We start from the raw sequence: 23,941 nt of genomic DNA, 5'->3' as shown, positions 1-23,941 counted from the left end.
GACAGCTCATACTTCATTAAAGGAGTACTATAACTTAAAAATGAGTATGTTTTAGACCAATGCTGCCAGAGATTCCCACTTACTTTACCTTGTACTTATCCTTTATATGTACCTGTGTAAGAGTGTTCCACTCTCTTTGATTCAGTCTTTCTCATTGTTCTCCATCTGTGTTTGTCTTTTTCTAGTTGAATTGAAACCTTCCCTTTCCTGGGGCTCAGTCTAGTAGTTCTCCATGGAATTCTTAATTCCTTGCACAAAAATTCTACCTTCTTATTTCCCTCCTATCTCATGTTGAATTTTACTCCCTGCTTAACTCTGAAATTTATCTCTCCTTTTTCTTTACTGGCCCCATCCTAATTCTTCTGCTGTGACTTCAGTCAGTGAAATTTAGAAAGCCTTAGAAGAGATTAATGTAAGTACAAGTAGAGTTTCTAGTATCCTAATAAAGATGAAAGGTTACATCAACCCCAAAGTAGTAGTTCTCTATTATATCTGCCCCCACCTTAGGGGTTTAAACTCTCAAAAATTACATATTCCTTCTCTTCCTCCCTGAAAGTTTCTGCTCATTGAGTCATCTCAACCAAATTCTAATTTAATTAAAGCTATTTTCCTTAACGTGTGAAATAGGTACTGTCTCCCTGGTGGTACTTCTCTAAAGAATATCTTGTTGACTAAAACCTCCCTCCACGAACTTTTAGATATAATCTTAGGGGTTCATGGACTACCTACAGCATGTCCATGGTCCCTCCTAATCACTGACTTAATTGACTTTATCTAACCACTATTCACCTGACCTTTTTCAGTTAAGAGGGCCTGTATACCTCTAAAGGGTCAATCAAAGCAAAGGTCTACCATGAAGAGGAATAGAAGGATATGACACAAAATTTCACATTCCCAAATGCTACCATTGATCTTATACTTAATGAGTGCCTTATAAACCTCTCATGCTTTTGCATTTTTACAATGATTTGAAGGGGAGGGGAGGGATTGTTACTGGCATTCATGCCTAGGACCCAGGGATATTAAACATTCTTCATGCATAATATATGTGCACGAGAAGATTTTTTTACCTCAAATACTAGTAGCACTCCTGATGAGAAAAACTGCTATAGATAAAGTATAAATTTATAAAACCTGGACCTCTCTTCCAGTAATGATGGCCTTTGTAATTCAGACTAACCCTCTTAACAATGAATACTAGGAAAGCTATACAAGTATAAACAACTTCTACTTGAAAGCGTCAGAAGCAGTAAATAATGACCAAACTATGGTCCAAGAGAAGAAAAAAACCTAGAGAAGTGAACCAGATATTTGGGACCACTTTTTCTCAAGCATCTCTTGATTTTGAAAGAAGTTACTGAAAAACTGATCTCTGTACTGTTGATATCCGACGGCGAAGGGGAGAATCGGAGTTCACATTTTACCAAGGGAAATTCCTTTACAAAGCTCTCTTGCTTTGAGTTGGGACCATAAAGGACCATATCCTGGGAGAGGGTAAATCACAAGTAGACAGTCCCCCTGAGGGCCTGAAGTACAGCTTGAAATCATTTCAGTTCTTAGAAACAGATTAAAATGATCCTTAATGCTACTATCTTTAGCCTTATAGTAGGAGTAAAAGTAAATCCTTTCTGGAGCAAGATAACTGCATTCTAGGCCTCCAGTATATCTACAGATTTTTACATGTATGCCCAGTACTCTCCAAAGAAGACATACAGATGGCCAAGAGCACATGACAAGATGTTCGACATCACTAGTTATTAGAGAAATACAAATCAAAACTACAATGAAGTATTACCTCGCACCTGTTAGAGTGGCAATCATTAAAAAATCTGTAAACAGTAAATGCTGGAGAGGGTGTGGAGTAAAGGGAATCCTCCTACACTCTTGGTGGGAATGTAAATTGGTTACAGCCACTATTGGAGAACAGTATGGAGATTCCTTAAAAAACTAAAAGTAGAGCTACTATATGATCCAGCAATCCCACTCCAGGGCATATATCCAGAGAAAACCATAATTTGAAAGGATACAGACACCCCAACGTTCATTGAAGCACTGTTTACAATAGCCAGGACATGGAAACAACCTAAATGTCCATCGACGGTGGAATGGATAAAGCAGATGTGGTACATATATACCATATATATACCATATATACCAATATACATATATACCATATATACCAATATACATATACCAATATTACTCAGCCATGAAAAAGAACGAAATAATGCCATCTGCAGCAACATGGATAGACCTAGAGATTGTCATACTGAGTGAAATAAGTCAGACAGAAAAAGACAAATATATGATAACACATGTGGAATCTAAAAAATGGTACAAATGAACCTATTTACAAAACAGAAATAGGTCACAGATGTAGAAAACAAACTTATGGCTACTAAGGGGGAAAGGGGGAGAGATAAATTGGGAGATTGGGATTAACATATACACACTACTGTATAGAAAAGATAATAAGAACCTACTGTATAGCACAGGGAACTCTATTCAGTGCTCTGTAACAACCTATATGGGAATGGAGTCTAGAAGAGAGTGGATATATGTATATGTATGGCTGATTCACCTTACTGTACAGCAGAAACTAACACAACATTGTAAATCAACTATACTCCAATGAAAAAATTAATTAAAAAAAAATAAAGCAGACCATCAAGTTAAAAAAAATAACCAGAAACATGAGGACTAAAGCTATCTGAAAGAAATATAAAAGAAACCATAGACAATATAAAAGGCCCCCAGGGGCACCAGAAGGTAGTTATCAGATATTAAAATAACTATGCTTAAATAGTGAAGGAGATGGACAGTCAAGAGTGAGAATTTAGGGAGTGACATCAGCAAGATGGCACAATAGGAGGTCCCAGTCCTCGTTCTCCCACAGAAACATCAATTTAACAATTATATACAGACCAAAAATCCTTTGTGAGAATTCCAGAAGCTACTTAAGAAGGTGTGGTACCCCAGTTGATCACAGAGCTGAGAACAGCTACATTGAAACAGGTAAGAAGAGCAAGTTCACTTTACCTGGTCAGCCTCACCCCCAAGCCAGCACAGCCAGCACTGGAAGAGAACGCCCAGCTTGCAGCTTCTCCTTGGGGGAAAGGGAAGAAGAAAAGTGCAGTGTCCGTCCAATGTTCCAGATTTACAAAGTGCTGGGCCAAGGAAATGGTTTCTGTCTTGCCATATTCGGAGCACTGACAAAATTAGCATATTTGGGATGCCTGAGGGCCACTGGGAACAAAGAAGAATGAGGTGTGGCTTGCTGTGTTGGGAGAAGGTGCACAATCCCTTGAGAAGGCGGGAGAGGAACATTAGCATTCCAGCTTTTCAGAGGGCTGCGTGAAGTGGAGGAATGGGAACTTTAGTTTACTGCTAATGGGAGTGTGAATGGGGCAGCTACCTTGGAATGCAGTTTGACTTTTTTAAAAAGTTAAATAAACCAAATAATCCAGCCATTTCACTCCTAGGCGTTTACTTAAGTAAAATGATAGCATTGTCCATAAAAAATATTTGTAAATGAATGGTCATATCCATATTTTTATAATAGTGAAAATCTGGAAACAAGCTTAGTGTCCATAAATGTAATGAATAATGGTTATAGTAATGGATAAATAATCTGTGGCATATCCATACAATGGAATACTACTGGGCAATATAAAGAAATGAATTGTTGAGACATATTACTGTAAGGAACGGCACCAATAACGGAGGAGAGCTTAAACATGCTTTATTTGGGAACGCTCCCGGGCGAGGTTCACTGGTCCGAGAGAAAGGGGCCAGAGAAGTCGCGCCCACGTGCGGGCGCGAACAAAATTTATAGGGGTGGACGCAGGGGAGGTGCTTGCTGTGTGAAGCAGCCCTTTTTTGGTAATCTCTCAGGCGTTGTGACAATGTCAGGTGTCGGTTGCATCAGCCTCAGAGCGGTTGGTTCCGCCCCTCGGGGAGCGGGAAGACCGGGGCCGAGTAGTGTGGCAATGTCAGGTGTCGGTTGCATCAGCCACTTTGGCGGGGGTTCCGTCTGGCTCCCTGGGCCCTTCCTCGGACCTGCTGACCTTACAATTACCATATGGATTAATTTGAAAATAATTATATTCAAAGAAAAAAAACAGGGCTTCCCCGGTGGCGCAGTGGTTGAGAGTCCCCCTGCCGATGCAGGGGACACGGGTTCGTGCCCTTGTTCGGGAGGATCCCACATGCCGCGGAGCGGCTGGGCCCGTGAGCCATGGCCGCTGAGCCTGCGTGTCCGGAGCCTGTGCTCCGCAGCAGGAGGGGCCACAGCAGTGAGAGGCCCGCGTACCGCAAAAAAAAAAAAAAAAAAAAAAAAAAAACCAGACAAGAAAGAATGCATCCTGTATAATTCAGTTTCTCTAAAGTTCTAGAAAAACTTCAAAAATAAAGGAAAAAGAAATTATCGAAATAGAACATCATTTTACAACCCTCGCAGAAGAAAAACAGGCAGATATTATGTTCCTAACCTTGCCAAACACTACCTGTGTTTTGCCAGAGAACTTAAATCTGATTCTGATCATAGGAAATACAGAAGATGGGGAACACGTTGGTCCAAGAGACTACAGTTGTCAAAATCCAGGCTGTAGGAAACTGTTGGTCAAATGTCCCAGGTTCTTTTTTTTTTTTTTCTTCAAGGGAGAGTATGGAAGTTCTACTCTGTGCTTTTTCCTTATTTATTAATAGGGAGTTTTCCCTGACTTGACTGGGAGCTTCAAGAACTGCCTTGTCTTATTATTATTTGCATTCTGTGTATCTGCATAGTGCCTTGGGCACAGAAGGCATCGGTTTTTCTTGAATAAATTAATACACTAGCCATGAAGAAAATGGCAGTCATATCTCCTAGGAGAGTTCTGTGTATGGATGAAGTGCACCATAACACAATGATTAGCTATTTGAATATCAGATGTCATTATTTTACTCTCTACTATTTTGAGCTTAGTTATCTTTTGCTTACATATTCAAAATTTACTTTTCCAGGGAAAGAATAAGGAAAAGATAAGAAAGGAAAGGAGAAAGAAAGATGCTTCTAAAACAGCACTGTATGCAGAGTTGTAGTTCTCAGAGCATGTGGTACTGATAATTCTGCTAAAGGCATGCTCTTATCACCAGTCATTTTGGTTGGACTGTTGTTGAAGGTCAGTATTAGACCATTATCAGAGTTCACTACCTGGGTTGGGGGTGGGGTAGTGGTGGTAGATTTTACAAAGCACAGACAGGAAGCAGATAAGACTCTAAGATTCTTTTGTAGCCTTGACTAGTTTTCCTGTAAAAAAGTCTAAATGTAATGATAGCATTTCCTTGGTTCTTCTCTCCAAGGATTGTTATGATAATGAATTTGTTTTTCACAGTTTCAGAGGTCTCTGTGTTTGCCTGAAGTAATTATGTGGACTGCTGCCATTACCCGCCTCATTCCTTAAAATTTTCTGTTAACCATCTTCATCTCCAACTTAACACCTATTTTATTTATTTGTTTGTATCTTTTTGTAGTCTATGTGAATTGTTTTTGTTTACCTGAAGACTTGTGTTTTGTGTGGAAAATTGTAATTTTTTTACGTTAATAAGATTATATTCACAAGAACTGGTTGCTGTAGCCCCTCTGATTTTTTAATCTAATCCATAGCTCAGGTATCCTTCCTTGACCCAAATAATTTTGTGAAATTCTCATGACATCTTTTGTCATATATATTAACCTATAATTTGGTTTTTAACTACAAATACATTAGTTTTAGAATACTTATTTCCTAATTTTTATAGTATACTACTTATTAGACATTTTTAAAGTCACAGACTAAAATGATCTTGGGCCTTTAGCTATTGTCACTTTGTTTCCATAGTAAAACAACATTAGGCATGTAACATCTGTGTTTATTGGTATTTTATTGATATATATAAGTTTAAGGTTTACAATGTGGTGATTTGATGCTTGTATATACTGAAAAATAATTACCACAATAAGATTAGTTAATGCCTCCATCCCCTCACATAACTATCATTTGTGTGTGTGCTGTTAACATTTAGCATCTACTTTTTTCACTGTTTTCAAGGATGTAATACAGTATTGTTAATTATAGTCACCATGCTGTACATTAGATTCTCAGAATTTATTCATCTTATACCTGGAATTTTTACGCTTTGACCAGTATCTTCCCACTTGCCCCACCCCTTAGCCCCTGGCAACCACCATTCTACTCTTTATTTCTATGAGTTCAGTTTTTTTTAGATTCCATATATAAATGAGAATATATAGAGTATTTTTCTTTCTCTATCTGACATTTCACTTAGCATAGTGCCTTCAGGGTCTATAGTGCCTTCAGGGTCTATCCATGTTGTCATGAAAGACAGGGTTTCCTTCCTTTTTATGGTTGAATAATATTCCAGTGTAGTATATATATTTTTTCTTTTTCCATTCATCCGTTGATGGACACTTAGGTTGTTTCCATGTCCTGGCTATTGTGAATAATGCTACAATGAACACATGAGTGTAGATACCTCTTTGAGATAGTGATTTCATTTCCTTTGGATATATACCCAGAAGTGGAATAGCTAGATCATATGGTAGTTCTATTTTTCATTTCTTGAGGAAGCTTCATACTGTTTAACATAGTAGCTGGACCAATTTACATTCCCACCAACAGTGTAGAAGAATTCCCTCTTCTCTTTTGCTAATAATCATTCTAGGGGCTTCCCTGGTGGCGCAGTGGTTGGGAGGCTGTCTGCTAATGCGGGGGACACGGTTCGAGCCCTGGTCTGGGAGGATCCCATATGCCGTGGAGCGACTGGGCCCATGAGCCACGGCTGCTGAGCCTGCGCCTCTGGAGCCTGTGCTCCGCGACGGGAGAGGCCACGATGGTCAGAGGCCCGCGCACCACGATGAAGAGTGGTCCCCACTTGCCACAACTAGAGAAAGCCCTCACACAGAAACGAAGACCCAACACAGCAAAAATAAATAAATAAATTACTAAACTCCTACCCCCAACATCTTACAAAAAAAAAAAAAATCATTCTAACTGTTGTAAGATGGTATCTCATTGTGGTTTTGATTTACATTTCCTTGATGATTAGTGAAGTTGAGCATCTTTTCATGTGCCTGTTGGCATTTGTATATCTTCTTTGGAAAAACATCTATTCAAGTCCTTTGCCCATTTTTTAATCTTTTTTTTTTCTTTTTGGTATTGAGTTGTATGAGTTCCTGATATATTTTAGATATTAATATCTTATCAAATAGATGGTTTGCATGTAATTTCTCCTATTCTGTAGACTGCCTTTTCGTTTTGCTGATAGTTTCTTTTGCTGTTCAGAAACTTTTTAGTTGGTGTAGTCCCACTTGTTTATTTTTGCTTTTGCTGCTTGAGCTTTGGGTGTCACATCCAAAAAATCATTGCCAAGACCAATATCAAGAAGATTTTTCCCTGTTTCCTTTAGTAGTTTTATAGTTTTGGTTCTTTTATTATTTAATACACTTCATGTTATTTTTTGTGAATGGTGTGAGTTAGGGGTCCAATTTCATTCTTTTGTGCACGAATATCCAATTTTTCCAGCATCACTTGTTGAAGAGATTGTCCTTTCCTCATTGAATATTTTTGGCTTCTTTGTCAAATATTAGTTGACTGCATAAGTGTGAGCTTCTTCTACACTTTCAATTCTATTCCATTGATCTATGTGTCTGTTTTTATGCCAATACTATACTTTTTGATTATTGTAGCCTTGTAATATAGTTTAAAATCAAGAATTGTGAAACCTCTAGCTCTGTTCTTCTTTCTCAGGATCCCTTTGGCTATCTAGGGACTTATATGAATTTTAGGACTGATTTTTTTTCTATGTCTATGAAAAATATAATTATTTTGATTGCCTTGAATCCATAGGTGGTTTGAGGTAGTATGGATATTTCAACAATGTTAATTCTTCTGATTTATGAATATGGGATATATTTCAATTTATTTGTGTCTTCTTCAGTTTCTTTCATCAAAGTGTCATAGTTTTCAATGTACAGATCTTTTACCTCCTTGGTTAAATTTATTCCTAAGTATTTTATTCATTTTGATGCTACTGTAAATGGGATTATTGTAGTTCTTTTTCAGATAGTTCATTGTTAGTATATAGAAATGCAACTGGTTTTTGTATGTTGATTTTATATCCTGTAACTTTACTGAATTTGTTTATTAGTTCTAACAACTCTTTGGTGGAGTCTTTAGGATTTTCTATATATAAGATCATATCATCTGCAAATGGAGACAGTTTTACTTCTTCCATTCGGATTTGGATGCTTTCTATTTCGTTTTCTTCCCTAATTGCTCTGGCTAGGACTTCCAGTACTGTGTTGAAGAGGAGTGGGCAGCTTGTCCTGTTCCTGATCTTAGCAGGAAAGCTTTCATGCTTTCACTGTTAAATATTCAATAAGATGTTAGCTGTGGGCTTGTCATATGTGGCATTTATTATGTTGGGGTATGTTTTTTCCATACCCAATTTGTTGAGAGTTTTTATCATGAAAGAATGTTCAATCAGATGTTTTTTCTGCGTCTGTTGAGATAATCATAGGATTTTTTAATCTTTAATTTCATTAGTGTGGTATATCACGTTGATGGATTTGTATATGTTGAACTCTCCTTACATTCTGGGAGTAAATTCCACTTGACCATTGTATATGATCCTTTTAATGTGCTGAATTTATTTTGCTGGTGTTTTATTGAGAATTTTCGTGTCTATGTTAATCAGTAATATTGGCCTGCAGTTTTCTTTTCTTACAGAGTCCTTACATGGCTTTATTATTAGGGTAATTCTGGCCTCCCTCTTCAGTTTTTTGGAAGAGTTTGAGAAGAATTGGTATTAATTCTTCTCTAAGTGTTTGGTAGAATTCACCAGTGAAACCATCTGGTCCAGAACTTTTCATTGTTGGGAGGTTTTGATTACCGTTTCAATCTCCTTATTCATTATTGCTCTGATCAAGATTTTTATTTCCTCATGATTCCATCTTGGTATAAACTTTTTTATATGCATACTTTCTTTTTGCTCACCCATATTTAGTCAGTTTTTCATTAGCAATTATTGAGCCAATATTTCTGTGTATTATATCTAATACTAAATATAGATTTTTAAAAATTATTAAAATAGCTAGAGTTTTTCTTCAGTTTATCTTATAAACATAATTTTTCCTTTTTACATAAATATCCTTAAAATGTTGATTGTAACCATAACTTGCTATTTAGAAAGTTATTTCTGCTTTTAAATATTTTAATGGAAAACTTCTGGCATTCTCTCTTTTGTCTTCCTCTGGAAAAGCTTCTGTTTGTAATGCTATATAATTATTCTTAAAGTGACATTAACTTTTATAAGAGTATCAAAAATAATTTATGTTCCTGAAATAGAAGAAAGATGTCAGAGGAAAGAATGAAGGCTTAGGTTGTGGAAAATGGTTCTCTTTAAAGGTAACACCTTTAAGAAGAATATGTTGATTGGTAAATTTATGAACCACATGATGAGTGCATCAGTTGTAGAATGATTTTTGTTCTTTTTCCTTAAATGATCAAAATCTAGTGTCTTGGATCATATTACTATTTTCATTAGTTTTCCTAGATTATTCATATAGCATTATTAGTTGTTTTAGTCTTATTCTCAGTTATAATGGAAAAAACTGAAGTAGCTGTTTTCTTTCTCAATACATGTAGTTTAAAAGGTAGTTGGAGGGACTTCCCTGATGGCGCAGTGGTTAAGAATCCACCTGCCAATGCAGGGGACACGGGTTCGAGCCCTGGTCTGGGAAGATCACACATGCTGCGCAGCAACTAAGCCTGTGCGTCACAACTACTGAGCCTGCACTCTGGAACCCGTGAGCCACAGCTACTGAAGCCTGCGCACCTAGAGCCCATGCTCTGCAACAATAGAAGCCACCGCAATGAGAAGCCTGTGCACCACAATGAAGGGTAGCCCCCGCTCGCACACAGCAATGAAGAGAGAGAAAGCCCGCACGCAGCAACGAAGACCCAATGTGACCGAAAATTAATTAATTTTTAAAATTAAAAAAAAGAAAAAATGGTAGTTGGAGAATTTGCGGGCACAAGAGTTTAGACCATTACTATAAATGGCATATTGTGCTCTAGGTGGGAAAGAAGGAAATAGGAAATGTAGTGTTTTACTGTAACTATATTTATGATTAATCACTTTTTGACCATTTATAAATTTATTTATTTATTTAGGGCTGTGCTGGGTCTTTGTTGCTGCGCGCGGGCTTTCTCTAGTTGCGGCGAGTGGGCCTACTCTTCGTTATGGTGCACGGGCTTCTTATTGCGGCGCGCGGGCTCAGTAATTGTGGCATCTGTGCTCAGTAGTTGTCGCTCGCGGGCTCCAGAGCGCAGGCTCAGCAGTTGTGGTACACTGGCTTAGTTGCTCCGCGGCATGTGGGATCTTCCTGGACCAGGGATCAAACCTACGTCCCCTGCGTTGGCAAGCGGATTCTTAACCATTGCACCACCAGGGAAATCTATCATTTTTTGGCAGTTGAGATGTCAACTGTTTGTCTTGGGGATTTGAAACAAATCTTCTCACTAGTCTGTTCTGGAGCACTTTTCTGAAGAAACTTCTTACCATGTCTGCTTTATTACAGAGTCTTAAAATTTCTAGGGAAGACTGTTCAATTTACGTTTTGGTAATAAATAGCACAAAGAATAAACTTTCTATAATGCCTATCTGCAGGAGTATATTTTTCTCATTGGATGTTTACAAAACCATTGCCATGTGCCAGGTCCTGTGCTAGTCACTAAGGATATAAAGATGAAACAACCTCAGCCCTTATCCCAGATAATACTTTTAGCCTAGTGGAGAAACAGATACATTTTTAAAATTACAGTACAGTATAATTAGTGCAGTAATAGAGATACTAAGAGCTAACTCTTACTAGCTAGAAAAGTGGAAGAAGGACGTTCTAGGCAGAAAGAAGAACGTAAGCAACGGTATAGAGCCATGACAGGCCTTCATGAAATGGTAAGATGTTTGATGAAGCTTGAGCATTCAGAAGTAGTCAGAATGTTATCAGGAAATTGATTGTTTTCTTTTCAAAATTAAACATTAAATATTTATGCTAGTTTTATAAAGGAAACCATTTTAAAAATACCAAAGACTGACAGTCATTGACCAACGGAGTGCTTGTTGACTAATGTACTACGCTTGCTAGAATTACACATAAAGTATGTGCTTGCTACATGATATCATTTGAGGACAGTTCATAAGAATCCTGATTCAAAACGATCTTCTCCATTTTCCTTTTATGGCGTTTAAATGCTACCACTAAACAGTTACCTCTGTCTTTGAATTGAGTTATCCTTTAATGAACGCAGATGTCTGAGGCAAGATAACTATTAACTGTTATCCACCATTGTCACAAAGTTCTCTTGTGTAAAATATCATTTTGCTGTTTTTGGCCCCGCGCTGCGCAACATGTGGGATCTTAGTTCCCCAACCAGGGATCAAATGCGTGGGCCCACTGCAGTGGAAGCACTGAGTCTTAACCATGGACTACCAGGGAAGTTCCTCTTTGAGCACTTTAGAGATTAATATTCTTATAAAATATGGTTATTCCAACAATTAAGTATGCAACTTACAAATGGTGGCAGGATAAATTATACTCTTTTCTGTGCTCTGTGGCATTTTTTACAGGTCTCTGTTCTGTTGTGTGTTAGCTGTTTTTTTACCAACCTGCCATCTTCACTGAGCTGTGAGCTCCTACAAACCTGCCTCAATTTTTTTTATATCTATCCCTAGAGTTTAGCATATCTCAGCAGCTAGGTAAAGGTTTAACAGTAGAGGCAGGGAAGAAAGTGGAGAAGAAAGTTTTAATTAAAAGAGTTCGTTCTGCCAAGGCACTTGCTTCCTGTTTGTTCCTTGCTTTAATTCTCCAGTTATTCACTCTATATTATCCTTTCCCTTTGTTTGCTATTCCACTCCTAAAGCCTCTTTTGTTTCCTGCTTCTTAAATTTAAACATTAAAGTAGATTTAAAAACCTGGTCATTCAGAACAGGCACAGACTAGGAATCTGGACCATTTGGGGTTGATGTGATTACCCTTGACCCAGAGAACCAATTGTGTTGTTCAACAGGAAGGAAATGTGCTATACCTTTTTACAAAGTTTTGCTTGAGTTGGTCTTCTGTGGATTGTTACTTGGGCTATAGATATACAGTTTTAGATTTGAATTCTTTGTGGTCATAAGTATTTGTTAAATGACTTCTTGTATTTAAAGATTACCAGATTGCTAAACTCTACTTATAAGTATGTAAAGTGTATTTAATTCATGTCACGTTCAAGGGAATAAGCCCATGTTCATAACCACTAAAATATACCCATGCATACTTGCCCAGTTCAGTTACATTTCTTAGTTATTTTTTACTTAGAAGATTTCCATTTATAATATATTTGGAAATAATATACCGAATTTGTAACAAATATTAAACATTGCTTCTCAATGGTAGTTACAAAACTAAACTATATAAAGCTTTAGGTAATCTGGGAGGGTAGGGATTTTGTTTTTCTTCATTATTGTATTCCTGATACCTTGTGCATAGTAGCTACTCAACAAATAACAACCGAATGAATGAGAAATCTCCTTTTTCATGACTTGTATTAAGCCATAACCATTGTTAAGTTTTCTCCATTGTGGATTGACAGAATTATAGTAAATTGTTTAAGGCTTTTGGAAATATAGGCTGTCTTGAAAACCATGGCCTTCAGTTCCTCAATTTGCCCGTTTGAAAGCTGAGACGTAGTGTTCTATTTGTGTAACATACCGTTATTATTCAGAGAAGGGGAGGATTCTGGAGAAAAGTTTTGGGTGTTGTTTTTTCAAAACGGGAAACAAATACGTTCATTAATGTTTGATGCTATGAATTTTAGAACTTTAACCCCTAAAGAAAAGTTAAGATCAGGAAGTAATTTTTCAGAATGTTTTACTATTTAAATAATCAACAGGATGTGTATGTACCATTATAGTGAAATCAGCAGTAATTATCACTGGAATGTTTGTTTTTCATATTGTTTTCTCCACTGTTATTGTGTAGCTTTGGATGGACGTTGGCTACCAAAGACTAGGAAACAATTCAAGGTTATTTAGAAAGCTGATTATGACTAGTAGTTCAAAGAAAATGAATTTCTAAATAACTCTGTGAACACAGCAACAAGTGTTGCTAGTTAGGAATAAAAACATTGATGTAATTTCTTAAAATATTTGAGATTGTTAATTATCTAAAGCTGAAGAAAGCATGTTATATTTAAAAATACAAAGTTTAAGCAATCCTTCAGTTAGTCACAGGTAAATTTTATTCTATATTACGTTAAATAATTTTCTGGATAATGAGAAACTTACCCTTTAAGCACTAGAATATTATCCCAACTCATTTCTAATACATGAGACATAAATCCTCTATTAGTAAATATAGTCCAATATTTCACCCCTTGATATCACAAATTGATTGTTTTTACTGATATAAGTAGGTTAGAGTCCCTTAAAAGTGCATGCCTTCCTTCTTCACAGTTTATCTACTACTACATGATGCCAGCTATGACTTTTATTTTCTGATGGATTATCTTTTGTGTGAGGGATTACAGAGGGTTCACATGGGAGTGGAAAGGGAAAAGTTCTTCCCTAGAGTCTTCAGGAAAAAAGCTTGGACTCCTTACTATGGTATACAAATTCTTCATGAACCTACCCTTGGCAAAACTACTTGTAGGTCTCTCTGAGTGCCTTTTCCTTCCTCAGTCCTCTGTTTCTTTGCATATGGTCTTCTGTCAACTTTGAAAGCCTTGATGCTCTTGTCTCCCTAACTCTAACTTCTGCTTATCCTTCAAAATACAACTCGAGTGTCAGCTCCTTTAGGTGGGCCCAGTGTGATCATAAAGGTCCTTAAAAGATGGAAGAGGGAAGCAAAAGAGTCAGTGTCAGAGTGGTGTACTCTGACATCACACAAGGGACAAAGACTCAACCGGCCTTACCAGCTTTGACGATAGAAGGGAGCCATGAGCTCAGGAATGTGGGCAGGTGCTGGAAGCTGGAAAAGCCAAGAGTAGGGCTTCTGACCTCCTGAACTTTAAGATAATATATTCATGTTGTTTTAAGCCATTAAGTTTGTGGTAATTTATTATAATAGCCATTGGAAATTAATACAACTGCAGACTTTTTTAATATAAATTTTTATTTTTAAAGGCTTTGACTCACGAGAAGTTGCTAAAATGGTACAGAGAATTCTCAAGAATACATCACCTACCTTCCCCCAACAATAATGTCTTATGTAATCATAGTACATTATAACAACCAGGGAATTGATATTGGCACAATACTATTAATTCAGGGAAGGAGTGACACTTCTCTGAGTAGACCTTCTTATGTAGTTTTGACTTCTCAAAACTTATTTAGGTCTCACGTCTTCAGAAAATAATATTAGATCAATCATGATGGGAAGAAATAAAAAAAAATTAAAACTGAAAGCATACAGAAACAAACTCCACTCTCTTTCAAATGAATAACATAACCATACTGAAGAGGAAAAACTAATCAAAGTAACTTATAAACACAGTATTTGACTATATAACCTCAGTTTTGGAGAGAATTGCAAATAAATTATTAACTCCTTTTTAGTTGGTGTAATTTTTTTGAGTTAGAACGGCTGAAAAAATCATGCAGTTTATATATAAGATTTAGCACATGAATAAATGTGTTTATGTTATTAGAATCCAGGGTTCTCAGTGGAAGAAGGGACATGCAAATACGTATTGGAGTCAGTGGGGAGACCCTATGAGAATAGATTGGAATTGAAAGTAATGATATGGACTCAGGATTTCTCAAATATATGTATATGTGTGTGTGTCTGTTTGTCTTTATGCATGTATATGCGTTCATGTATCTGCTGTATCTGCAGAAGTAGCCCAGAAACAAAGACACCCTAGAAGAAATGATCTAACATTTACCCTAAACCCCAGTATCCTTGATCTTTAATGCCATTCCTCACAAAAAGGAACCAGCCTCCTTGGAGAAGTGGCTGACTTCAGAGCAGGGACAGAGTAGGTAAAATATGAGCCTGGATTATTTTGTCAAGACAGAAAGTAAGAAGAAAAAAAATTGAGTTCATGTCACAGGAACACAGGAACTAGGTTTAAAGGGGTGCCCACTGTCTAAATCTAGGACTTAATTGGCACAAAAATAATTAAGGGCAGTAATGACTTATAGAATGTTGGAATAAAAGAATAGAAATCCAAAAAAAAAAAAAGAAATCCATGAGTCCATACTGATAATGGATATATAAATAAGCAGGTTAGTGGGGGAATAAATGAGGGTTCTGCTTATTGCAGAATGTTGAGTGCTGACTGGTGAATGTGGAGGAAGTGCTGGATTTGGAAGAGCATTTTATGATCATCATAGTAAAGACTGAGTCAGATAGTAATTATCAATAGATGCTAAATCTAGGCAGAAATTTTGGTGAGGAACAAGATATTTGCATGGTCTAAAGTGTCTGAACACAGATTGCTTATTAGTTACAAGGAAAAATACGAAGTATACATTAGAGAAGTTAGATAGCAATAAACAAAAGTTTAGGTGAACAAAATTGACATCACCAAGGATAATGATTCTGGTTATGGCAGTATGAAGAGTTAATCCTCTCCCTAAAGAATCAGTGTGAAACTAGACAGAAATTGTTGTGCAGTTATTGTACAACTATTTCAGTGCTCTGGAAATTGACCAAAAGCAAACAACAAACTCAGAAGCATTTATTCATGCTAGACCTTTGGATAAAAATAGTAGGAACCTGCAGCATTCTTACCTGGGGTGGCTCCCATCTTTCCCACATGTCAGTACTATCAGTGAGAATGATAGTTTTGCCAGGGCAGGGCTGGTCATAAAACCAGCAACTTTGCTGCCAAAAGCGGGGAAAGCTTAAGCCCACAACATCATTGTCAGGAAAAATAATATTGAATCCAGAAGGAAATGAAAGGGAAAAAACTCTAACTCTACTTGTCTAAGTTATAATCCTATTTGGGGCTAGTGGCAGACCTGCTAGAAATTTAACAGGAAAATCCTGGTAATGAGAGAGTCGTAGGAGGGCTAGATGAGACTCAGGACCAAGATGGCAACATAGGAGGCTCCTGAATTTCACTCTTTCACAGAGAGCTACACATGGAGCAATTCCCTGTGAGAGAAATCCAGAAACTAGTTAAGTTACTCCTGTACCTTGGGCTCCTAAGAAAATACCCACATTGAAATGGGTAGGAATGATGGAGATACACTCCTGCCATAAACCCCACTCCTTGCACAGCACCAAATAATGGAGAGGGAACCCCCAACGCGCAGCTTCTCCCTGAAGAGCAAAGGGTTGGGGCCACACATCTTGAACATCAACTTCTAAGGCTCCCACCTGAGGAATGGTTCCCTCAAACTCCTAGCTCTGAAAGCCAACAGAGTTTGTGTTCACAAGTCCCATAAGACTATAGAACACAAAGAAGCAGTTCTTAATGGGTGTGTGAGCACTTACTGTGGTTATCCCTCCAGGCTCAGTGCGGAGGGAGCAGGCAAAAATACCCTTCTCCCAGTGTTTCCCTAAAAGGTGTTTGACTGCATACTTTACAGGGTACAGCTTCTAATTAACACAGAGCTAGGTGCTGACTGCTGTCCTCACCAGAGCCTAAAAGAAAAAAGACTCACTTCAGCTTTCATGGTATATATATACTGAAGGTGAAGCTATATAAAAATATATCTCATGCAAATAAAAGCCAAAGAAAAGCACAGGTGGCTACACTGATATCAGACAGAATAGACTTTAAGCCAAAAACTGTAATAAGAGACAAAGTCATTATATAATGCTAAAATAGTCAGTTCATCAAGAGGTTATAACAACTGTAAATATTTATGCACCCAACATCAGAGTACTTAAATATATAAAGCAAATATTAACAGATCTGAAGGGAAAAGGTGACAGCAATACAATAATAGTAGAAGACTTCAGTACCCCACATTCAACAATGGATAAATCATCCAAACAGAAAATCAATAAGGCAAATAGTAAGGACTTAAACAACATGTTATAGCAGATGGACCTAACAGACATATACAAAACCTTCCATCCAACAGCAACAAAATATACATACACATTCTTCTCAAGCACACATTGAACATTCTCCAGGATGAATTATATATTAGGCTACAAAACAAGTCTTAATAAATTTATGAAGATTAAAATCATATCAAGTGTGTTTTTCAACCAGGATGGTGTGAAACTAGAAATCAGTGTCAAGAAGAAAACTTGTAAATTCACAAATGTATAGAGATGAAACAACATGCTCCTGAACAACCAGTGGGTCAATGAAAACATCAAAAATATCATGAGACAAACGAAAATGGAAAAGCAAACACCAAAACTTACGGGATGCAGCAAACACAGATCTAAGAGGGAAGTTTACGGTGATAAATATCTACATTAAGAAAAAAGAAAGATCTCAAATCTCCTAACTTTACATTCCAGGGAATTAGAAAAAGAACAAATGAAGCCTGACGTTAGTAGAAGGAAGGAGATAACAAAGATCAGAGCAAAAAATAAATGAAATAGAGAATAAAAAGACAGTAGAGGGCTTCCCTGGTGGCGCAGTGGTTGAGGGTCCGCCTGCCAATGCAGGGGACACGGGTTCGTGCCCTGGTCCGGGAAGATCCCACATGCCGCAGAGCGGCTGGACCTGTGAGCCATGGCCGCTGAGCCTGCGCGTCCGGAGCCTGTGCTCCGCGGTGGGAGAGGCCACAGCAGTGAGAGGCCCGCGTAGTGCAAAAAAAAAAAAAAAAGACAGTAGAAAAGATCAATGAAACTAACAGCTGTTTCTTAAAAAAGATAAGTAGAATTGACAAACCTTTAGCTAGACTTAGAAAAAAAAGAGAAAATACTCAAGTAAAATCAGGTATGAAAGAGGGGACATGACAACTGGTACCACAGAAACACTAGGGATCATAAGTGAGTACTGTGAAAATACCAACAGTTAGGTAAACTAGAAGAATGAATAAATTCCTAGAAACATACAACCTACCAAAACGAAATAATAAATAGAAAATCTGAACAGAACAATTACTAAGGAGATTGAATCAGTAATCAAAAACATTCCCAAAAGAAAAGTCCAGGACCACATGGCTTCACTGGTGAATCCAACCAAAAATTTAAAGAAGAATTAATACCTGTCCATTAAAAACTCTTCTAAAAAATGGAAGTGGGAACACTTCCAAACTCATTTTAAAAGGCCAGCATTACCACCCTGATACCAAAGCCAGACTTGGACACTACAAGAAAAGGAAACTAGAAGCCAACATCCCTGATGAACTTAGATGAAAAAATCCTCAACAAAATATTGGCAAACCAAATTCAACAACATGTTAAAGGATCATAGACCATGATTGAGTAGGATTTACTCCTAGGATGCAAGATAGTTTAGTGAGCAAATGAATAAATCGTTCTCTTTGAAATGGTTAATTTTATGATATGTGAATTTTATCTCAGTAAAAGAAAAATTTAAGGTTGTGGAAATGCTCCATATTGAATGAGAATAAAGAAACATGACAGCTAAATGGAATATTGAGCTTAGAATGAATGCTGATGGTAGGGGAAAAGCTCCAAAGAATAACATTGAGTCAGTGGACAAAATTGGAATACAAATGTAAGATTAGACTTCAAGTATTGCAACATGTTTAATTTACTGAGGATGATAACCATACTGTGGTTAGGAAGACATTATCTTTATTCTTACAAAAAACACACTGAAGTATTTAGGGGTAAATGTCGTGATGTGTACATTCACATGGCTCAGAAAAATGTGTGTGTGTTTGTAGAAAGAGTCAGGGCATGCTAGTACATAAGTACAAATGTTAAAGCAAATGGAGCAAAATTTTAACATTAGGTGAATCATTGTGAAGGGTAGATGGGTGCTCTGTGCACTATTCTTACAACTTTTCTGTAAGCTTTAAATTATTCCCCCCCCCCCCGCAAAAAAAATGTTTAATGTATCTATGATCCAGTTTAACAACTGTAGCATCATAGATATCGTTGAAACTTCCTGCGTATGCCTTCTCATCCTAGAGTTATATACTATCCCAAATTTGGTATTTTTTAGTCCCAGATATATCTTTATATTTTGACTGTATGTTTGTATATACCGGAACAATATATAGTAGCATTTTGTATGGTTTTAAACAATATATAAATGCTGTCATTCTATAGCATCACTTTATACCTTACTTTCCTCACTCGATATTATATTTGGGAGAGTTATTCATGTTGATATATGTAGCACTAGCTCTCGTATTTTCACTGCTGTAAAGGTATCCCAAAAGTCTTAGTGATGTTTTAATCTATCTTAAATTCACAAGTATAAATGTTACAGACCTACCCCCAAAAGCCGTATCACTTGAAAATTGTATTTAAATTTCTTTAATAATTATTTCATTTTATAAATTTGGTGGTTTTTTAAAAAAATCTTTATTGGAGTATAATTGCTTTTCATTTTATAAATTTTGAATAATAAAACTTTAGTTTTTTGTTTCAGTCAACATTTGCCATCTTCAGTCAGAGGAAGTTTAATTTATAGTATGATTTTACTATAATTTATTCTTCATTCTTACATTTAGGATGTGCCCACTTTTTTCATTGTTTAAATACTTCTACAACATACCTTTTTGTACCTTATCTTCTTGGGTACATGTGAGAGAGTTTCTGTGATAAATAACTAATAATGGAATTACTAAAATTACTGTAATAACTAGATGGTAGGGTATATGCATCTTAAGTTTCTTTATATTCCTCACAGCAGTATGTATGATAGTTCCTTTCCCTGCCATCCTCATAAAAACTTAGAATTGTCAGGCTTTGATTTTGGATATTGTAGTAGGTTTAATATCATACCTCATGAATTTATTAGGTTGAATTTTTCTGATTATTAGAAGTTTTGGAGCTTCTTTTCATGTTTATCATTTTGATTTCCTCTTTTGTAAATTGTAAATTCATATTATTCTCTTACGTTGCTTTCTTCTTGTTGATTTTAGTGGGGATTTTTAAAGTTGTCAGCAATGTGCTATTTCCAAGGAGTAGAGAAAGGTTGATGTAAAAAGGTGGAAAAAAGATATACCAGGAAAATTTCAATAACAAAACTGGTATGGTTATGTTAACATCAGACAAATGGACTTTAAAAGGGAAAAATGTTATTAGAACAATGCCAAGGATCTAAAACAGAAATTTAAGTACAGACCTTGGAGATTAAGTTGAAAAGAAGGTAATAGTGTATTTCCAAACAACTAATATATTCAATGAGTGTTACACTGATTAGACAAACAAAACTGAAAGTTTGGGAAAGAAATACCCTTAGGCTCTATGGAATTTATAGTTTAACCAAATATTTTTCTTCAGAGATTTTTAAAATATTGGCTTTTTCATTCCATGTCATTCTAAGTCTTCGTTGGCAGCACATGTAAAATTAAATGCATTTGGTAATCATTTGCTCTTTGTGTTTTCAGGAATTCAGAATGTCCTCAGCCTCTTCTGTGCAGTCCTCACAGAAAATAAGGTTCTCTTCCATTCTGCAAGTTTCCAGAGACTTAGTGATGCTTGTAGAGCCCTGGAATCATTAATGTTTCCTCTTAAATATAGGTGAGAGTTTTTATTTGGTATCTTTATTTATTCCCAAATCATGCATTACTTATCGATGATCAGTCAAAACATCATAGCACGACAGTTTTGAATGACAAGAGCATATGTTACAAAGTTACATTGTTGTAGGAGTCATGATTCTGATAGGAATTAGCCTGGAATTTGGAACTTTTCCAAGTTGTCTATTATTGAGTGGTGATTTATTTCATGAAAAAATAATTAATTTGAATAGTATTGTCAGCAACATTTAATTCCCTTTGAATATAGTAGGAGGTAAAAATCTTAAGATAGTACTGTCTGACTATTTACTGTTAAGGAATTATTATTAATTTGAGGGGTTATAGTGTATTATGGTTTTATTTTTTAAAGAGCCCTTATCTTTTTCAGATATATACTAAAGTATGTATAAATGATATGTCTGGGATTTGCTCCAAACAATATGGTAGGGAAGAGAACAAAAATGGGTAGAAATATGTATGTGGCCATGCATTGGTGATTGTCAAAACTGAATTAGATACATGGGGCTTTATTTTCCTTTTTTCTCTATTTTCGAGGGGGAGAGGGAAGTTAATTTTTCATAATAAAAAGTAAAAAATAAAACAACCTAAACAAGTGATGACTTAGAGTGCTGTAAGTAGAATATTTTATTTTAATACTCTTTTTTATCAATTTGATAATCACAATATCTAGGAAACTTAAGTTTATACAAACTAGAAAAAATTTAGACAGTCTACAGATTTTATTAAAAAATTTTTTTAACCTATGAGCTTTTCTTAACTCCTGGATAATAGAGCATTCTAAACCTTTGCTTTTGTACCTTGCCATTCTTATTAAATACAAAAATCAAGTATAGAAAATGGAATTTGAATGATTGTTTTATATAGACAAATAAACCATCACCAATATTGAGGGAGCGGACCGATCAGGGAGTCAGTATTACCACCTGATGTCAGATTGCTGTGTACGGAAAAATTATTTCAAGCAAGTTTGAACAACCTAAAGAGACTGCTTGCCTAGGGGTAAGGGATAAGGAAGCTGCCCTTGTTTACTTTATATCTTGTTATATTGGATCATATCTTTCACATGAAGATTTTTTAAAACATTTTTTCCCCAAGAATTTAATATTAACAACCCGGCGAATATTATTGATAATTTCTAAACATAGGTAATCTAAAATTCACACAGCATAAAAATGAAAGAAAGGTATGTTATATTACCAAAGAACAAATATATCTCATGTATGTTTTTATTATTTCCAGTTATCCTTATATTCCTATTCTCCCGGCTCAGCTACTGGAAGTTCTGAGTTCCCCAACGCCTTTCATTATTGGAGTACATTCTGTCTTTAAAACTGATGTTCATGAGCTTGTAAGTATTCATCTTTATTTTTGTTTTATTTTATTTTTTAACATCTTTATTGGAGTATAATTGCATTATACTAACACAGTGGTGTGTTAGTTTCTGCTTTATAGCAAAGTGAATCAGCTATACATATACATATATCCCCATGTCTCCTCCCTCTTGCGTCTCCCTCCCACCCTCCCTATCCCACCCCTCTAGGTTGTCAAAAAGCACCGAGGTGATCTCCCTGTGCTATGCAGCTGCTTCCAACTAGCTGTGTATTTTACGTTTGGTAGTATATATATGCCCATATTCTCTCACTTTGTCCCAGCTTACGCTTCCCCCTCCCCACGTCCTCACAACCATTCTCTACGTCTGCATCTTTATTTCTGTCCTGGCCCTAGGTTCTTCAGAACCATTATTTATTTATTTATTTTTTAGATTCCATATGTATGTGTTAGCATACGGCATTTGTTTTTCTCTTTCTGACTTACTTCATTCTGTATGACAGACTCTAGACCCATTCACCTCACTACCAATAACTCAATTTCGTTTCTTTTTATGGCTGAGTAGTATTCCATTGTATATATGTGCCACATCTGCTTTATGCATTCATCTATCATTGGACACTTAGGTTGCTTCCATGTCCTGGCTATTTTAAATAGAGCTGCAATGAACACTGTGGTACATGACTCTTTTTGAATTATGGTTTTCTCAGAGTATATGCCCAGGAGTGGGATTGCTGGGTCATATGGTAGTTCTGTTTTTAGTTTTATAAGGAACCTCCATACTGTTCTCCATAGTGGCTGTATCAATTTGCATTCCCACCAGCAGTGCAAGAGGGTTCCCTTTTCTTCACACCCTCTCCACAATATACTGTTTGTAGATTTTTTGATGATGGCCATTCTGACTGGTGTGAGGTCATACCTCATTGTAGTTTTGATTTGCATTTCTCTAATGATTAGTGATGTTGAGCATTCTTTCATGTGTTTGTTGGCAATCTGTATATTTTCTTTGGGGAAATGTCTGTTTACGTCTTCTGCCCAGTTTCGGATTGGGTTGCTTGTTTTTTTGATATTGAGCTGCTTGTAAATTTTGGAGATTAATCCTTTGTCAGTTGCTTCATTTGCAAATATTTTCTCCCATTCTGAGGGTTGTCTTTTCGTCTTGTTTATGGTTTCCTTTGCTGTGCAAAAGCTTTTAAGTTTCATTAGGTCCCATTTGTTTTTATTTCCATTTCTCTAGGAGGTGTGTCAAAAAGGATCTTGCTGTGATTTATGTCATAGAGTGTTCTCCTTATAGTTTCCTCTAAGAGTTTGATAGTGTCTGGTCTTACGTTTAGGTCTTTAATCCATTTTGAGTTTATTTTTGTGTATGGTATTAGGGAGTGTTCTTATCTCATACTTTTACATGTACCTGTCCAGTTTTCCCAGCACCACTTATTGAAGAGGCTGTCTTTTCTGCATTGTATATCTTGCCTCCTTTATCAAAGATAAAGTGACCATATGTGCCTGGGTTTATCTCTGGGCTTTCTATCCTGTTCCATTGATCTATATTTCTGGTTTTGTGCCAGCACCATACTATCTTGATTACTGTAGCTTTGTAGTGTAGTCTGAAGTCAGGGAGTCTGATTCCTCCAGCTCTGTTTTTCTTCCTCAAGATTGCTTTGGGTATTTGGGGTCTTTTGTGTTTGTATACAAATTGTGAAATTTTTTATTCTAGCTCTGTGAAAAATGCCATTGGTTGTTAGACAGGGATTGCATTGAATCTGTAGATTGCTTTGGGTAGTATAGTCATTTTCACAATGTTGATGCTTCCAATCCAAGAACATGGTATATCTCTCCATCTGTTGCTATCATCTTAATTTCTTTCATCAGTGTCTTATAGTTTTCTGCATACAGGTCTTTTGTCTCCTTAGGTAGGTTTATTCCT

General features: G+C 36.4%; 1 protein-coding gene across 4 annotated transcripts in view; it reads left to right on the top strand.

Annotated features, from left to right (window-relative positions):
• SBF2 (SET binding factor 2) overlaps window positions 1-23,941 on the top strand; it is a 458,044-nt gene that overhangs the window by 227,919 nt on the left and 206,184 nt on the right. For all 4 annotated transcript variants that reach the window (XM_082659346.1, XM_082659345.1, XM_082659347.1 and 1 more), the window contains exons 7-8: window positions 20,536-20,668; window positions 21,928-22,036. In XM_082659346.1, the coding sequence (XP_082515472.1) occupies window positions 20,536-20,668; window positions 21,928-22,036 (242 nt within the window). The remainder of the gene's footprint in view (window positions 1-20,535; window positions 20,669-21,927; window positions 22,037-23,941) is intronic.

This window comes from Grampus griseus, assembly GCF_964374135.1.
Source record: "Grampus griseus genome assembly, chromosome: 8".
NCBI classification, from domain to species: Eukaryota; Metazoa; Chordata; class Mammalia; order Artiodactyla; family Delphinidae; genus Grampus; species Grampus griseus.
This window is presented reverse-complemented; position numbering and strand designations above follow the sequence as displayed.